Below are 18,455 nucleotides of genomic sequence, written 5' to 3' on the forward strand. Positions count from 1 at the left end.
ACTCTTCATTACAGAGCCATTATCGCGCGCAGCTTGATACTGGAACATCTTTCTTCTCAGGAATGTATTGACCTTCCTGTCAGCACTGCCCCATTAATACTGCAAGCAGACCACCTGAATATAACCAATAATATCATAACTCTCTTTTTCTATTGTGTATATATATATATATATATATAATGTGTGTTAATGTTGGGTCCTCCGTTGCCGAGTTTGAGTCGAGACCAAGTCCTTAACCAATCCGGTCCGAGTCCAGGGGCCGAATTGGTCTCAAGTCCCGAATGGCCGAGTCCAAGTCGAGTCCAGAAAGTTATTCAATTGAAAAAAAAAAATTATTATTATTGCAATTTTAAACTCAACACGAAGCTGTTAAATTCATATTTTAACCTTCACAAACCAATGGCAACATAAATGTAAAAAAAAACAAAAAAAACACTAGTACATCCTCACGATTGCCGTTTAATATTTTTCTTTCATGTCATCAGCACCTCAACTGGTTTCCTAATATAAAAAAAAAATATGTAGAACTTTTATTATATTACAAGTGTATGAAAAAATACAAATGAACCAGTTTTGTTATTGTATCACGCTATATAGTGTCCTCCAGTTGGAACTGACATTTCAGTGAGTTGATGCGTCTCCCCTACGGTTATATAGTCTGAGAGAGAGAGTACAGAGTAGAGTTACAATTAGCACAGCTTTCTGTGAATCACAACAGGGTGCGGTGGTTAGTACGTCCGCCTCACACCTCCAGGGTCGGGGGTTCGATTCCCACCGTGGCCCTGTGTGTGTTGTATGTTCTCCCCGTGCTGCGGGGGTTTCCTCCGGGTACTCCGGTTTCCTCCCCCGGTCCAAAGACATGCACGGTAGGCCGATTGGCGTGTCTAAAGTGTCCGCAGTGTATGAATGGGTGTGTGATTGTGCCCTGTGATGGATTGGCACCCTGTCCAGGGTGTACCACGCCCTGTGCCCCATGCTCCCTGGGATAGACTCCAGGTTTCCCGTGACCCTGAAAAGGATAAGCGGTGTAGAAGACGGATGGATGGATGAATCACAACAAACTCATTTCTGAACACAGCTCTGATCTTTTTTCATTTTAGGAATTTAAAAAAAAAAAAATCCCTATCAGCATTTTTATGATATTTACTGCATGAAATTTGACATGAAATCCAAGACTGGACTCACCAGACGCTGATGTTTAGGGCTGGGCGATATGACTGCGAACTTATTTCACGATAACGATACGTTTTCTCAGGTAGGTCTATCGGTAATATTCAAGTGAGAAATACTACGCGAATTGAATAACGCGATGAAATAAACAGAAAAAGGAAATGGACTTCACTGTATGACATATTCTAGTTCTAATTTAATGGGCTTGTCGTAACATTATGTATATTCCGAGCACAGCGCCATTAGCCATTTCTAATATATAATAACAGATCGTAGATAGTATAATAGCATACTGATTATTAATGTCATCCCGCATCACCAAAATCTGTAGTCATGAGTCGCTGCTGACGAAACATATCGTCTGTGATGTTTTCATGTTAGTCTTACGACGGAGAGGTTTATAAAAAATAAATAAATAAATAAATGACTCAAAAGTTTTACTCAATAGGAAGTTATTTATTCTCATTATTTCTTGCCATTCTTATCTTTCACATTTGTTCACTAATAACGTATCACCTCCGAGTCCTGTTTGCCTCTCCTAGAGGGGTCTCCTAGGGTCAGCTGGAAATAATCTCTAACACCTTAGGTTTAGCCATGAGGCCTTCACACGCAAGCTGAAAATGAAACACCAGTGAAACTTCTGGAAAAGTTTGTGCTTCATTTCTTTCATACAGATCTTTCTTTAAAAAAAAAAATAATAAAATAAATAAAAAACATTTTCATAAGGAAACTATGGATAGCGGGGTGCTCTCGGAAATACTCTACCATACGGATCCGTACGCAGATCTCGATATTCTGTAAGTCGTATCACATCGCAGCTCACGCGGCTGATATGTGTAGTTCCGCAGGGATGAAATATAACATGGCTGCTCATCCAGTAGGAAATACTGCGATGAATTCATCGCACGAGCATAGAGGGACAGACTTTATAGAGGAAAATAATCTACAGTGCAGCCTGACGTGAAGTGGTGTTACTATAAAACCTCCAGAATCACGTCCTGACCTGTTTTATTCCACTTACACACCACGGATTTGTCAACGATTACAATTTCTATTGATTAAAGGACGACGTTTTGAACGTATCCGTCCTGAAAATGTCCGAAAACTTCTGACTGGTACAAAGCACTGGCACTGGAGACTCCTTCCATAAAAATGAAATAAACATCTCTGTCCAAAAGAAAAGAAAAGAAAAAAAAAACCTTCACAATATATATGTTTTTTATTCATATGTGGAGATATCTGTGTAAGATAATACAAACCTGCGATTTGCAGCTTTACTGTCAGAGCTCCTGTTACAGAAAATGAATCAACACTCTCTGACCAATCAGAAGCCTTCGATCCGAATTCAACAGCACCGGGGTATCGTACCGTACGAGCGCCACGTCTCCGCGCGTGTCGTTGACTGTTATTCGATATGGAGTCATCGCTGAGAGTCCACGTCACCTCACGACTCTCCCGAGCGTGCGGAACTTTAAAGAAACGTCATTCGTGACAAACTTTAGATCACACGATATACTTTCGTCTAAATTTATCCCGCCGACGCGTTTAGGACGAGATGGAAAAAATCTCACACGTGAAACGTGAAAATGACAGAATCAAGTTGTCGTGTTTTTTTTTTTTTTTTTTTTTTTTTTTTTTTTTTCCCCTAGTAATAAATTAACACCATAACAAATCACATGCTGGATTTATAATTATTTTCCACACTTCAGTTTCAGCAACCCCCCCCCCCCCCCCCCATAATATAAATATATTTTCGTTGCATTTTAATTATCCGCGCTAACAAAATAACACATTTGCGTTCCATTTCGTGGCGGTGCTTACGCGCTGACGGAACGTCTCTCGTTGAAATGACATTTTCGCACTTACTAAATCAACGCTAAGTGTGGAGATTAGATAGTCAATTGCCAAAACTCAGCTTTGCTTCTTTATTTTTTTATTTATTTTTTATTCCAGTCCCACTTCAGCGTGTGTAATCTGAACTAAGCCTTTTATAAGACTTTTCAACCCTGACCTTAGAGTTAGAGGTGTAGTGTTTTTTACTTATTTATTTATTTATTTCATCTTACAACTTATCCTGTGTGTTATTTATTTATTCATTTATTTATTTATTTATTTATTTATGTCTCCACCTCCAGACGGACAGACGGGCTATTAGCATCTCTACAGACCAGCTTAACTCAAACCCTCCCTCCACTGTGATCAAACCGGACTCCTCAGTCTAATCTCAGCCCGGGTTTATTTACTTTACGAGCACACGCTCTGATTCCTCCGCTGTTTGGCGACGGTTCCACACGAGCGATTTTTTTTTTTTTTTGGCCTGTTAGCTCTGTCCACACCTCATTCTCCTATTGACTTACTGTCTTTATATTTCATCCGTATCAAGTCCCGAGCTGGCTATCAGACAATAACGAGCTTGTCAAGGAGCCCGTAAGAGGTCCAGGCAAGGCTGTCTTCTAGCACAACGTAAATGCCCGCTCTACGCTGGCAAGACAAGTCTGTCTGTATATGAGTGGAAATACAAGGATGTTTTAGAGCACGCTTTGCTAATGGTAAACACCTCTGACTCCGACAAGCGATTTAGCTCGTGCATCATGAATGTCTGATTCCGTGAACGCGTTGGCATTTAGTCATTCTCACGGTTAAAAATGACACCCGAAAGTACCATTTCCAACACGTCGTCTAAGGAAATATGCAACTAAATGTTTAAAAGGTTTCTTTGCAGAAATCCTGAGTAGCAGGATCTACTTATTAGCTTATTAGCATAGAAGTAGCAGATATTGTCTCTAACTCGCATCCATGCTAATGAGAACATCCAGGATATGTTAAACAGAGTTGTTTTGTCCATCAATCGATATCAACGTATCATTATAAATAAAATAAAAAGAGTGAGAAACCTTCCCAGGACCTTCAGTAGAAACCAGATGATACAACCTGTGGAATATTCCAGACGTTTCCTCAAGGCGTTGAGTAAATGAAATGAAATAATCCATGATTAGACTCTGTGGTAAAATGTATAGCGTGAATAGGTTTTTAATAATGTCAGTTATCTTCACATACATGGTCGCGGAGGACGCTTTACTTCCGTTTAAAATGTCTTTGAACTTTCCTTTGTTTTACGTAACTATGCACGTATTTGTAACGGTAGACGGACACTAATGACGCCACAATCATGGAGTCGCTCAGATACGTGTATAAGAGCCGGACAGGAGCGAGGTCGACCTCGGAGTTCAGCCTCAGTTCGGATGAAACTTAGATGAGTTCGACTCTTGCAGGTTTGCCAAACACAATAATTGTGTGTGTATCTGAGTGTGGGGGTGTTTCTAACCCTCACTCCTGTTGTGTGCTCCTCTCCAGAACTCATTATTGTGCTGTCTGCTTCTCTACACAGCATATCTGCTGATCTTTTTGGCAGGGTATGGAGCCATGGCCTGGCCCTGTTTCCCAGCTCAGGCAATTTGCTGGTGTGGGAGTTTGGGAGATGCGAGTGACTGGGTTTCACCTCCAGAAAAGAAAATTAAGAGATCTAATCACATCAGCATGCACCCTGTAATCACGTTTGTTTCCTGTGATTCCTGTGATTTTCCTGTGAGATGGTGAATTAGGGTCGGAAGTCATGTGATTATGTTATAGCTACACAGGCGAAGTTACTCGTATTACGAGTCAGGATGCGTTGCCTTTTAAGTTGATATATATATATATTTTTTTTTTTTTTACAAATTCCGATCACGTGTATTTAATTCCTCTGTGAATGCCAGATTATTGTTGAATAGAAGCATCTGAGATCTTTAATGGCATCTTCTGTAGATCACCACCTTTAAATACGAGCACTTGATGAAACAAAATAAGGGCTAGAAAATGTGGACTGAATTAGGAAATAGAGGAGGAAAGAAGACTAACGTGTGTGTATGTGTATATATATATATATATATATATATATATATATATATATATATATATATATAGATATATGTGTGTGTATGTGTGTGTATATATATATATATATATATATATATATATATATAGATATATATAGATATATATATATATATGTATGTATATGTATGTATATATATGTGTGTGTGTGTGTGTGTATATATGTATGTATATGTGTGTGTATATATATATATATATATATATATATATATATATATATATATATATATATATATATATATATATATATGTGTAGGTATTACTGTATAACTGCTCGTTTATGCAGTTATCCAATCAGCCAATCATGTGGCAGTAGCACAGTGCGTAAATTCATGCAGATACAGCTCAAGAGCTTGAGTTAATGTTCTGATCAAACATCAGAATGGGGAAAGAGTGCGATCTGTGAGACTTTTACCGTGGCATGGTTGTTGGTGCCAGATAGGTTGGGTTTCATAAATCTCCTGGGATTTCCGCACACAGCAGTCTCCAGAGTTTATACAGAATGGTGCGAAAAACATCGAGCGAGTGACCGTTCTGTTTGTGGAAACGCCTCGGTGATAAGAGAGATCAGACAGAAATGGCCAGATTGGTCCAAGTTGCCAGGAAGGAACTGATAGTAACTCATATAATCGATCTTTACAACCGTGGTGAGCAGAAAAGCATCTCAACATGCACAAAACATCAAACATTGAGGTGGATGAGCTACAACAGCAGTCCAGAAGACCAGATCAGGTTCCAATCCGTATCCTTACGTGAACAGAAATATTAAAAGATAAACCGTAAGTCAATATCTTCTACGGTCCACGTTGTCTACCTTTGATTAACGTTCAGATGATCTTTCACTTCCTGGGCTCGAGTTTTTGCATATCTTATTAGTTCCTCTGTTTTCAGAAATCGAACGGGGAAAGACGTCCACGAATTGATCTTCTCTTTAACAGTTCTACACTTTCACTCGTAAACTCCAGAGAAGCCTGTGTGAAACGATTACTCACGGAGAAGTTATTTTAATGTGCCGTCTCTCTCAGTTTTCACGAGTGGTTTATGATAAGCCGTTCTCCCCCGCATTCCTGTATCTTTCTTTAAAAAGGCCATTTCCCTTGGTTTTTGAAACATGCGTGAGATTGTGGCCTCGCTTCCACCCAAATTCCTCTTTAAACCTTTGTTGCGGCTTGGCTGTGTGCTCGAGGTATTCACCGAGGGAAGATTACCTGAGCTTCACAATGAATTTAAATTTAAACTTGACAGGCGTGTTGAGACGAGGAGGAACGCCAGCTGCTTAGCTGTGATTGGGAAATGCGGAGACCTGGCTTGACAGGGGCTTGGCATCTCAACCTGATCAACACCGAGTTCAGAGCAACAAAAGCTCAAAGAGCAGTCCCAATTATTCACAACTGTTGATTTTTGAGTTTGAAGGGTTTTTTTTTTTTTTGTCATAAGTTTTAAACAAAAAACTTTCTTTTTTTTTTGACAAGTTACAGAATGCTGGCATGAAAGTTGAAGTTATGATTGGAATTAATACATGATGATCATTTTTCCTTGCATTCTACTGCGCATCCACAATAGCCATTAATGTATTGGATTGGTTGTTGCCACATAGCCACGCCTATTTATTTATTTTTTAAGATAAACACCTTTTTTTTTTTGCACCACTCACCCCGCCCACTTTAGACTTCCAATAAACACTTTGTATAATCAATATAAAGTGGTAACTCTGCTTAAATACAAACGACTTCAAACCCAGAGTGAATGCCGGGTTAGGGGCGGGGCTAAAACCTGCTAAAGTCAGTTTTCTGGGTGGCTTATTAAAATCACCTGCATGTATGTTGTTCATGCATCTGAGGTTGCCAGATTTTTCTTCAGTAGACCATCACGTTTAAACTCGAATGCAGTAAAAATAAATAAATAAATAAATCAATAAATCAATAAATCAATAAATAAATAAAAATTTTGGAAGATATAAGCTGTTTGCAGGATAGACTGACCTAGCACATCTGCTACACTTACAATTACACAATTTGTTAATTAATTTGTCGTTTTATCCAAAAGTAATTCAGTCCTCGAGATAATTAATGTCTTCAGTTAAGATGCGTCCTGTCTGATGTCGGTGCGAAAAAGTACATAAAAGTGAGCTTGTGTTGTATGTAAAGCAGGAACTCTGCTTAAATACGAATGACGTCCAAGCCAGAATCAATGCAGGGTTTGGGCGGGGACATGACAAAGAACTACATTGCTTTTGTTCAAATAAATTCATGACCACATCGCTGTGTGGTGTCCGGACCTAAAGAGAAAGACAGTCCACGTGTTTGTATAAGACTGTTATCTGTTTCTAACAGGTACAACTGATCCACTACAACCACGAGCTCTACACTAATTATACAGAAGCTGCGAAGAGTCCAAACGGCTTGGTGATCGTGTCAATATTCATGAAGGTACGTACTCCTCATCTGTAAATCGAGTAAACGCTGAATGCGTATGCTAAACATGTTTAACGTCGGATATTTCTGACTGCCATGTTTTCACCGCACTCATCTAAACAGAATTATAGCGCATGTATTCTCTGCATGGCTGGAGGAAAAAAAGACTTTGACAGGAAATAGTGGGATGTCAATAATCCTTCTGTGAAATAAATGATTTCGGCAGTTGAAGGTCAGTTTGTGTGCATGTGTGGGGGGAAAAAAAAGCCTCTACGCCACAGGAACAATTAGCCATGCAATTATCCAGCTGCAGCTAAACAAGTTGTTCGCTATCTTCCTGTCAGTCCAGGAGCACGGGGTTATGAAATAGCTTTCGCTCGCTCTCGTAAATAGCGGTTCAAAGAAATATCTGCAGAGCCGTGATGGACCGGCGCCATTTTCTCCCCCGGGATGAAAGTTCAAGTTAAACTAATTAGATTGCCAATGTCAATCTCGGACTCGAGCGTCATCGCCTGGACGGGACGGCGGACGTTCAGCTGCACCTTGGTGTGCGTTTAGCTCAGTGTTATCATATCGGGAGCCGGAGTATGTGTGAACTGGCCAGTTATACTCTGTAATATTACACAACTTGGGATCTAAACATGTACACTCTACCTAACACCGCTCTATAATCCACAGGCTCTATTCAAATTGACGTTCGTGTTTACACTGGGAGAGTTCCTCGTTTTCAGAGTCGGGTTACGTACCCGCTTAAATCCCCGCGGACTATTAAAATCACCTGCATTGTAACTCGTGCATCTGAGGTTGCCAGATTTTCCTCGAGTACGCCATCACCTTTAAACTCAAATACTTGCCTTGAAACCCAAGAACATTTGATGTGGTCTGCTATAAAGTAAACTTGCACACTGTTTGAAAGATAAGCTGACCAAGCACTCATCTGCTACACTTACAGCTACGCTTTCTTAGTCGATTTATAATGTTATTCAAAAAATAACCAAAGTCTCCGATTAAGATGCATCCTTTCTGACGTCTGTGCGGCAAAGTAGAGAAAAATGAGCTCATGTCCAGAGTCACAATTGGGCGTAAACTAAAACACGCATCTGTTTTCGCCAAACTCCGTCCCTCACGTGTAACACTTAACACGTGACATATATAGCTTTTATATCGAGTAGGTACTCTATGTCAGAGGTATTGATAGATATCAATAGACTACAGACTATACTAATAGGTTGGTACACATATATGAGATAACACTTCACACTAACATACTAAATGAAACCTAGACTCAGTAGTAGTACACTACATGACTTCACGCTCCTTCAATACAATGTATACGACAGTATATACTATGACTATATAATATTACAGTGCATGCTATGACACTATTATGAAATTAGCTTGCCATTATAATGCATTATAACATTCCCCAGAGTTATAAACAACATAATATCCCCACTCTAATACTATATATATATATATATATATATATATATATATATATATATATATATATATATATATATATATATATATATATATATATATATAAATGAACATGTCTTGGCATGATCCTATTATATATATATATCCACACTCAATTCTACTGCACTGGAGGAGGTCCAAACCTAATTACAGTACACTTTATGAGATCCATGCTAAATGCTAATGCATTACAGGACATCCATAACACTAATAGGATCATGCCAAGACATGTTCATTTGTTATAGGCAGTTAAAGATAAGAACAACATGAACGTAAAGCTCTGAGACGACAGATGGCAGTTCGTGAAAATGTTATAGTCATTTGTCGGCGGTTATAAACGTTACAGTCATACTGTCATTTTCTTCTTAATGGCACTTTGGCTTGGCTTTTTCCTTAGATGAATGTCTCCTCAGATGCCTCGTAAAACATTTCAGTATAGGCTTACAGCATTACGAAGCATTAGTGTCTGGTGCTTTTCTTATACGCCCAGGCGTTGTTGTTGTTATTATTATTATTATTATTATTATTATTATTATTATTATTATTATTATTATTATTGTCTTTCATCACCCAGAAGTCCTGCTTTATCATCGCTATAATTGTAAGGGATCACACAATGAGTTCGCTGGCATTTTTCCCGATCCCATCTTTACTTGAGTCAGCCTGCGGTTCGCTTTCTCAGCCCTGCTTCATGCTGCGTTCACTGTCAGGGCACCCAGCTGCCAGGAAGGGCTCCCCCCTGAGTATAAGTGGTATGAGCTGGCATCCCATCTCACCGTCACAAAGGCCAAGGACGTTTAAATGTGCACAGTCACTGTCACTCGTACAGACACAAAATGGAGTAGGAGGAAAATGTAGTATGTTCAGGTATAAAAACCTGTGCTGTTCTTTGTTTAACTTCTTGAAACAACATACCTCTTTTTTTCCACATATTGTTGCCTGTTTATTTATTTATTTATTTATTTATTTATTTACTGGATACAATACCTACATACATATGTTACAATATGTATGAATTACTATAGATTGTATTATAGATTATAACATAGTCATAATACTTACGTTTGTAAGTATTATTTGTGAGCTTGAAGTCGTTTAAAGCACAGTAAACAATACTGAAACTGGTTTCTTTCCGAGACGATAAATTTATGCGTATACCGACAGTATAATGCATTATATTAACCCTTCATAATGCTTTATAATCATTGCTAAAACGTCCAGTGTATTTTTCAGTCGTTATAACACTGTGTGCCCTTACAATATGAATGCCTTGTGATGTATAGTACTTATAGTTAACTATACGTGTATATGCCGTATGACCTTCACAGGAAGTGTTATCTTTAACGAGCAATAAAGATATATTCATCATATGTTATGATACATTTATAAGACATTAGACAGTATTACACTGTATAGCAACAATTATTAAGCATTACGAATTGCATTGCAATGCATTATGATTACATAATTCTTTCCCATTAGCGTTATGCGATACAAACACCACTTACAGTACGATGTGTTGTATCAACGATTCGTAATACATGATAAACAATGCTAGATCATAAATAATTATAATAATGAGTATGATGCCTTATGAATGCGTCACACTTCATATGTTTATGATGAATATGTTCATTATGAAGCGACTGAATCGCATCAGAGTGCGTCGTGAACGACTTAAACGTTGCTTTGTTTCTTCGCTAGTAAAATTATGAAGTGTTACAAACCTTATTTATAATGCATAATGTTAACGATTCATAATGCATAATAAACATTAGTAAAAAAAAAAAAAAACAGTATCATGCAGTTTCGGGAATAATTATAACAATGTGTAGAAGGTCTTATAATGTTTCATAAACATGTTCATAGTTCATATACACACATGTATAAGCATTATGAATGCTTATGATGCGTTATGCATAGTTTATAGAAGTGTACATAACACATCATCAATACCACTGTCCGAAACACAGTCTTCTATGATTTCGACGTATTCTTTTAGGATATATTTCCTCTAACGTCAATATATCAGAAAAGTCCTAAATTACTGTAAACATAACATATTTATAATCATTTATAAGTACTTCTAGTTTACGAGTAGCGATCTAAGCGAGACATGTTTCATAAACGATTCTTATACATAAATCATTTAGCAAATTTGCCTCACAGCTGAATCGAGCCCATAATTACACGTTGACCTACACATAGAGCAATAAACAATTAAAAACCGACTACAATCGCTATAAAGTGTATTACGTTTGTATAAATAATTATTGCAATGGGTATAATGCCTTATGGATGTATTATAACTTGTTAGGAATATGTCCGTCGTTTATTATGTAGTGCATATGGCGATAGAACATGTAATAAAGACATTTATACATTAGTAGAGGGTTGAGTTTATTAGGAAACGGAGTGTTGGGGTCAAACTGTCTCTGGAAAAAAGAAAAAAAAAGAAAAAAAAAAAAACCCTTGAACATGAACTATGAAACATCTTTAAAAGGTTTTTGGATTCCCTTCGAGGCCAGCTGTGCAAATGAGAAGCTAAAAAGTGACGAGTTGTATCGGTGAAGCACATTTCATTCTGTCTAACCAGACAAAGTGCCCGAAGTCGTTTCTATTAGCCGCTAATAAGGAATCAGTAAAAGCTCTGCAGCTCTCTTCAGGTACATTACCGTGGCTCTATCGGTAGCTAAAAGCAAGCGGAGGAAAGCTGCATGGCTAACACTTAAACTGTCTGAAAGTGAATGCTTTAAAACTCTTAACAACATCTCATCCTCATCTCTCTTTCTCCGTCCTCCACCCCCGCCCCCCTCCCCCCACCCCTTCTCTGCTGCTTTTGTAATTCCAGATATCCGAGACTTCAAATTCCTTTCTGAATCGGATGTTGAACAGAGATACCATCACTAGAATAACCTATAAGAGTAAGTGAAAGGTGCACGCCTCCAGACGAAGGCCCGACGTGAATCATTACAGCCTTGCTTTTATTAGATGTAATGGAAAATCCAAGGCTGCATCTCTCAGGCGGAGTGCTTCGACACACTTGTAATAAGAGGAACAAAATTGTTTGCCGATTTTAAATAAGATCTAAAACCTCTACAGGAAACTGCTTATTGGGGCTCGGGGAAGTTTTCCATTTTATTTGCACTAACATCCTAAAATGGCTGCGACCGTATTGTAAAAGATTGTGTTTTACCGCAGTACAACACTTTAACTGTTTGAGTTTTCTTATAGATAAGCATGATTAGTAAAAAAAATAAAATAATTTGAAAAATGAAACACTCAGGGGTGTGCTGCTTTAAGAAAATAATCAACAGTGGCGTGGCGTGATGCGACTCGATTAAGAGCGGTGTTACTGCTACCGACCCAAAGCTGATTATTTTACATCCTGATTCCTATTAGACGAACACTGACGATTTTATTCATCAAATAATGACATGTCGTACTTTTTATCCCTTTATTGTTACATTTAATGCTGTGACAAGTCAGTTCCTGTTCTCACTTACACTATAGCAGCTCTCTTTCTTCTCGTCCTTACTGACAAATGTTACCCATAAATCACAAAGTGTAAAGTAAAGTTACATCTGTACTTCTGACACTGGAGACTCCTTCCATAAATGCTAAATAAACTCCATAGGGAACCCTTCGATACGTCAGGGATTCACGTCAACCGAATAAACAGACGCTTATAAAACGTGCTATGACATACGTAAGTGATAACAGGAACGTACTCGCGTTATGGGTGTACGGACGTAACTACAAACGGATAAAAACGCGTACGACGCGTCATTCCGAAGTAAATATCGTTAGGGTTGTACCGCAGATCAGTGCGGTACGAGAACAACAGAAGACTTTGGGACGTGCGGATGTTGGATAATAATAATCGACTCGGCTTCACCTCTGGTCACATCAAAGCACCCTGTTGTTGATTCATTTCCTGCAACAGCACGCTTTTTCCGAAAAGGTTCTACTGAAAGTGTCTAGAACCTTCTGTTGTAGGGTTTAAGGGTTATTTCAGATTCCAGAGAGACAAACCAATGTATACTCTATAGTGCTATATGCATGTGAAAGAAGTGATACATGATGTTAATGTAATCGGTCTAATGTGATTAAAAAAAAAAAAAAAAGTTAACTATATGTTGTTGTTGTTGTTGTTGTTGTTTTTTATGTAAATTCAGAGCAGAGCCTGCTTTTTTTTTTTTTTTTTTAAGGAATATTTCATAGTCTCTACACACACACAGACACACACATGCATTTTCTATGGTTTCAGTCTGGTGTGTGTGAAAAAAGAGCTCAGGAATTGAAGTAACAAGGGTGCAAGGCGAGGAGTAGGTGAAGAGAGGAGTACGCTGACTCCTGGTGGCTGGCACGCCCCTCTCGCGCCTCAGTGGTGCGTGAATGTGGGCTGTTGACGTCTCTGAAACTCTGCTCTGAGTACTGCAACAGAAGTGTGGGCCTTGACAGAATTCATAACCACCCCCTCCAGAACAGGAGGCTGCCCTCGCCCGAGGCCTTCGCCTCACCGCCCGCCGTGCCGCCATGCATTTTTCAGACTCGGTCCCACAACTTCGGATTCGAACGAAATTATTGATGCCACCAAAACTATTTAAGTTCAGTGCACTAGCGGTCCTGCGTTCACGCGCTGATTTTTATTTGATTGAATTCATTTTGCACGGCGCTAATCAACGTGGGGAAAATATAACGCACTGCCTTCCTCGGTCCGACTCGAGTCACTGCTTATTACTCGTTGGTTGTCAAGAGAGGAGAGCGTCAATATGTTTCTCACACGCACGACGCCGTATTATCTAATGGAAGCCGGGTATTGTGAAACATGTCAAAACAATTCAGCAGCTATCCAGTAAGCCGCCGCCACAGGGGCAGCTTCTGCCTCAGTGACGAGAACGTTGACAAGCCAAATTACTGGGTTTGAAAAGTGATTTAATACAAACAAAATATTTATTCCTAACAAGCAGGAGAGGTAAAGATACAACAGCATTTATTATTCGGGGTTAAGCCCAGAAGGGGTGAAGACCCCTATTGTTTTCATTAGTTAGCTTTATTATTATTATTATTATTATTATTATTATTATTATTATTATTATTGTTATTATTATTCCGCTCTTGAGTCTATGGCAGCCCATAGAACTGGGAATGTTATGAAATTTGGCACACAGTGAGAGGACAGTTTGACCTGTTAATACAGCAAACTTGGATTCTCTAAGTCATCCCCTCTAGCGCCACCAACTGTCCAAATTTGCACTCACTTTTACGTTAATAACTTTTGAACCGTGAGTCCTAGAAACAAAATAATTTTTCCCTCCGATTCCTTGGCTCAAGACGCTTCGACGTCATTTAACCGTCAGGAAAATTTCCCGCCGTTTTGAATATTCTGAAAAACCTACTTTTTCCGTACTTTTTTTCCGATTCGCGATTTTTCCTATTTTACAGCTCTTGAGCGCTTTCCTGCATGATAACCGTCATGCCCAGAAGCTACCTGAGCAGTTTCAGAACAGCGCCACATACTGGACAAAAATTCTAAAAAGTAGATGTTTTTAGTTATTTTTAAAATAAATGTTTTTTTTTTTTTTTTTTATGATTGAAAGTTTACGTTTTCTAACTCCAAATACACTGTTCATCAGACTCAAACCAAAAACATGTCACGAAGCTTCTTTCCCTACCCACGGCGCCAATAATTGGCTTGACCACGGTATCACTGCTTGCAGCTATATTAATTACTTTTATTATTGTTGTTATTATTTGTAGATGATGCTTATTTACTATCTGGGCTAAACATCGAGGAGGTGTATCCCGAGACGTCGAGTTTCATCACCTACGAAGGATCGATGACTATCCCGCCGTGTTTTGAGACCGCGACATGGATTCTAATGAACAAGCCAATATACGTCACAAAAATGCAGGTAAATGCACAAAGACTCCATCACCAGACATCATTATTAATGTTCGGGTCGTTTTAATTGTAAATGCTGTAGCTAACTTGGATAGATAGATACATATTGCATGTATGGCATTTTGCACACAACCTTTTCCAGAGCAACTTGCATTTATATAATTTATACAACTGAGCAAGTGAAACTTAAGGGCTTTGCCCAAGGGCCCAACAGTGGTATCTTGGCAGTGCTGGGGCTTGAACTCCTGACCTTCTGTTGTTTACTGTACGTTATCGAATGATATGTACCATTGTGCCGAGAGGAGTTCTATTGTAGGTAGTGTACTGTGTATGTACTATAGCACAGCAGACGCGTGTCCTTGTCTCGGCCTTGCAGATGCACTCCATGCGACTGCTCAGCCAGAACCAGCCTTCGCAGATCTTCCTCAGCATGAGTGATAACGTGCGTCCGGTCCAGCCTCTGAACAACCGCTGCATCCGCACCAACATCAACTTCAGCATGCAGGGCAAGGACTGTCCCAACAACAGGGCCCAGAAGCTGCAGTACCGAGGTCAGTGTGTTTACTCTTCTCCTGCGACGACTGCAAAACGCACGCGAATCAAAGCCGACGTTCTCCGTTTGAGATCTTAAATGTGTCTTGTAGGCCTTAACATCTTTTCACATTTCAAACCTAGAATCGGTAGAACTTTAACAAACAGGGACGATTCATTTTCTCGTGCTGACGTGAGGTTCAAGAGGTCTCGTTAATATACCTTCTCACCCGAGGAGCGCGTCTCTCCCTCACTGGTTGTCTGCAGTCTGTTTTCCCTCCTACGTAGACGAAATATTTTCACTGAAACAAATTAAAAAATCTCTTCTTCTTTCTTTTTTTTCCCCTTCTTTTTTTTTCATTTACCCCCCGAAGTAATGCACTCGGTGACTCCTCCAATCCTGATCGCAGGATTTCTTTTCTTCTTCTTTTTTTTTTTTTTTTTTCCTATCCAATTTGTTTGAGCTCTTTGAACTCCCCACCTGCAAGAGTAAAGAAAGATTTCTTTTTTAATTGCGTTCGGTGTTCAAACATGTAAATATCACGCCGCTGAAGGAAAAGAAAACATGTCTAATTAGACGTGGTTAAGCAGCTGGTACTGTGGAAGTGTGCGCTTTTGTAAAACCGGCGATCACAGTGTCGTTTAGCTCTTATAACTCGTAAAAAAAAAAAAAAGTCAACTTTATTTGAATTTTTTTTTTCTCTCAGGCAACAATCACATATTTTATATAATTGTTTTTTTTTTTGTTGTTTTTTGTTTTTTGCCTGACAGGCTGCATTTTGATGTTAAATGAGTTGGGTATTTTTAGCATCGAATGAGCAAATGTAGATAATTAGCATCTCATTCTTATAGCATTGGGACTTTAAGTGCATTCTACTAATTGACTTAAATACATTTTTTTAATCATAATTTCAGGGTATAATTTGGGTAACGGTGTTTTACGTTCAAAGTGACTTTGTCAGTCAATATCACAATATCATATGTACAACAGAGCTTACTTTTCTTCTTCTCATGACCTTCAGGAAGTTATCGCTACGCGATTTCCTGTGCATGGAATATTCCGAAACGTTTCATAGGGGTAAAAGTGTCCAGGATGATACTATGAGCGTACGTTTTCATAAAGGTTACCTGTGTTTACCTTTATAGTATATATTTGTAAACGTAATAGTGTATATGCTGAATTGAATTTGAAACGAAACGTTTCACTGTTTAAACGCACGGCCGTTAAACCTATATCTATTCATAGGTAAGCTGTGTGACTCGTGACTCGACTCACATGGCTTACCTGTGAATAAATCCAGATTTCATGGCGCCTCAGCAGAGAAAATGCGTCCAAACCGAGTTATCTGTTTCAGATTGCAGTCGTTTCTAGCAGGTATCTCTCACCAGATATTCATGGAAGACTGAGTGATGTGAAGAGGTTTCTTTTTTTTCTTTTTTTTTTTTTCCTCCTTTTCTTTTTTGAAGTCAGATCTTTGTTATTATATTTCTTTTCTCCAATACAGTGAATGAATGGCTGCTGAAATAGACCGCTTTCATGGATGAGCCCAAATATTAAACAAGACACCGAGAGAGGGAGAGGAAAAAAAAAAAGGATGAAAGACAGCGGAGGAGCGAACGGACTCTAGACTGCATCACATTTGTCCTGCCAGATAGTCATGACATTGTAAAGGGGGGAGAAAAGAAAAAAAAATAAATAAATAAATAAATTAATGAATTCATAAATAAATAAATAACTTCAGTAAGAAGAGACTTGGGCAAAAATGACTCTGTTTCATACATCAGCTCAAAACCAGTGAAGTACAAATAGGTTTTGATACTTTTTTTGGTGAAGAAAAAAAAAAAAAAGAAAAAGAAAAAAAAAAAAAAAAAAAGAAAATCCATACAAAAATTTAAATATTTATTTCATATTCACTTCACAAAATGGAACTAAAGATGTCTTTTTAACCTTTGTACATATGGATACCTTACTGCAAAGCGTTCAAACCTTCAACAACAGGATGGACTTTGAGCCGGAAACCGAAATCGGGAGCATCCTCATAACTGCATCGTCTTAATCATGACTCCGGGAAACGGCGGAGAGGACGACGAGAGACGAGAATGACAGGACGACGGCTGCCGCGCTAATGACGCTACGACGCAATGTACATGATAGCTGTTTTTGAGACACAATGATGGTTCTGGCCTTGTAAATAGAATTATTCATGCTGAAGATTAACATGTAAAGATACAAATCAACGTTAAAAAAGAATATATCTGAGGGAAAAATAACTGAAAAAAAAATAAGTTGAATATTTTATGCTTGGCACACTGAATTTCTGGAGGAGAGCTGATGCCTTTTTTTCTGTTTTATTGTTTACAATGGTCCTACACTGTGTTTGTTTAATGTTATCGGCCCAATAAATGTGTTTGGAACGTCCAGTTTGGTAATTACGTTTCAGTGTTTTCACATATTAATCCTGGGGAAATATTTTTATGGTCATGTAGAGTGATGGTCATCGAAAAAAAATTATCTTTTAAAAAGTATCTTTTGTTATGTGTTTCTACGTATTACTTTACTTTGCTTTTTTCATATATTATTCGTTTTATGTTTCGTTCACTCATTTTCTATCCATCTATCCATCTATCTATCTATCACTTGCAATCAAAATGATTCGACCCCCATTGAAAATCAGCGTTACTGTAAAAATGTACAGACTTCCAGCTGTTTGCGATGAACAAATCGAACAAAAGCGGTTGAAATAGTTCGACGCGGCGAGGGCTTCGAGTGGTTTCAACAAATTCAACTGAACACGCGACTTATAATGATTTCTCCAGTCTCAAAATTATTCACCCCCTGAATAGAATCCCTCACAACAAGACAAATAGATGCAACTAATCAAGGGCTTTATTAGTTGCAGCAGGTGTGCTTGAGCTGGAACACATGAAATACCCGAACTGGCTAGGGGCAGGAAAAGGAATGTGAAATAGCAGACGGGGCAGAAAAAGGAAGCTATCGACGGCTGCAAGCAGATTTG

The 18,455-nt window shown here is 38.6% G+C and overlaps 1 protein-coding gene across 2 annotated transcripts in view; it reads left to right on the plus strand.

Moving 5' to 3' along the window:
- Positions 1 to 17,857, plus strand: part of ca10a (carbonic anhydrase Xa) — a 211,661-nt gene extending 193,804 nt beyond the window's left edge. For both annotated transcript variants that reach the window (XM_017482690.3, XM_017482691.3), the window contains exons 5-9: positions 7,437 to 7,532; positions 11,851 to 11,923; positions 14,763 to 14,917; positions 15,284 to 15,458; positions 16,944 to 17,857. In XM_017482690.3, the coding sequence (XP_017338179.1) occupies positions 7,437 to 7,532; positions 11,851 to 11,923; positions 14,763 to 14,917; positions 15,284 to 15,458; positions 16,944 to 16,966 (522 nt within the window). In that variant the 3' untranslated portion in view covers positions 16,967 to 17,857. The remainder of the gene's footprint in view (positions 1 to 7,436; positions 7,533 to 11,850; positions 11,924 to 14,762; positions 14,918 to 15,283; positions 15,459 to 16,943) is intronic.
- The last annotated feature ends 598 nt before the right edge of the window (positions 17,858 to 18,455 follow it).

This window comes from Ictalurus punctatus, chromosome 13 (assembly GCF_001660625.3).
Source record: "Ictalurus punctatus breed USDA103 chromosome 13, Coco_2.0, whole genome shotgun sequence".
NCBI classification, from domain to species: domain Eukaryota; kingdom Metazoa; phylum Chordata; class Actinopteri; order Siluriformes; family Ictaluridae; genus Ictalurus; species Ictalurus punctatus.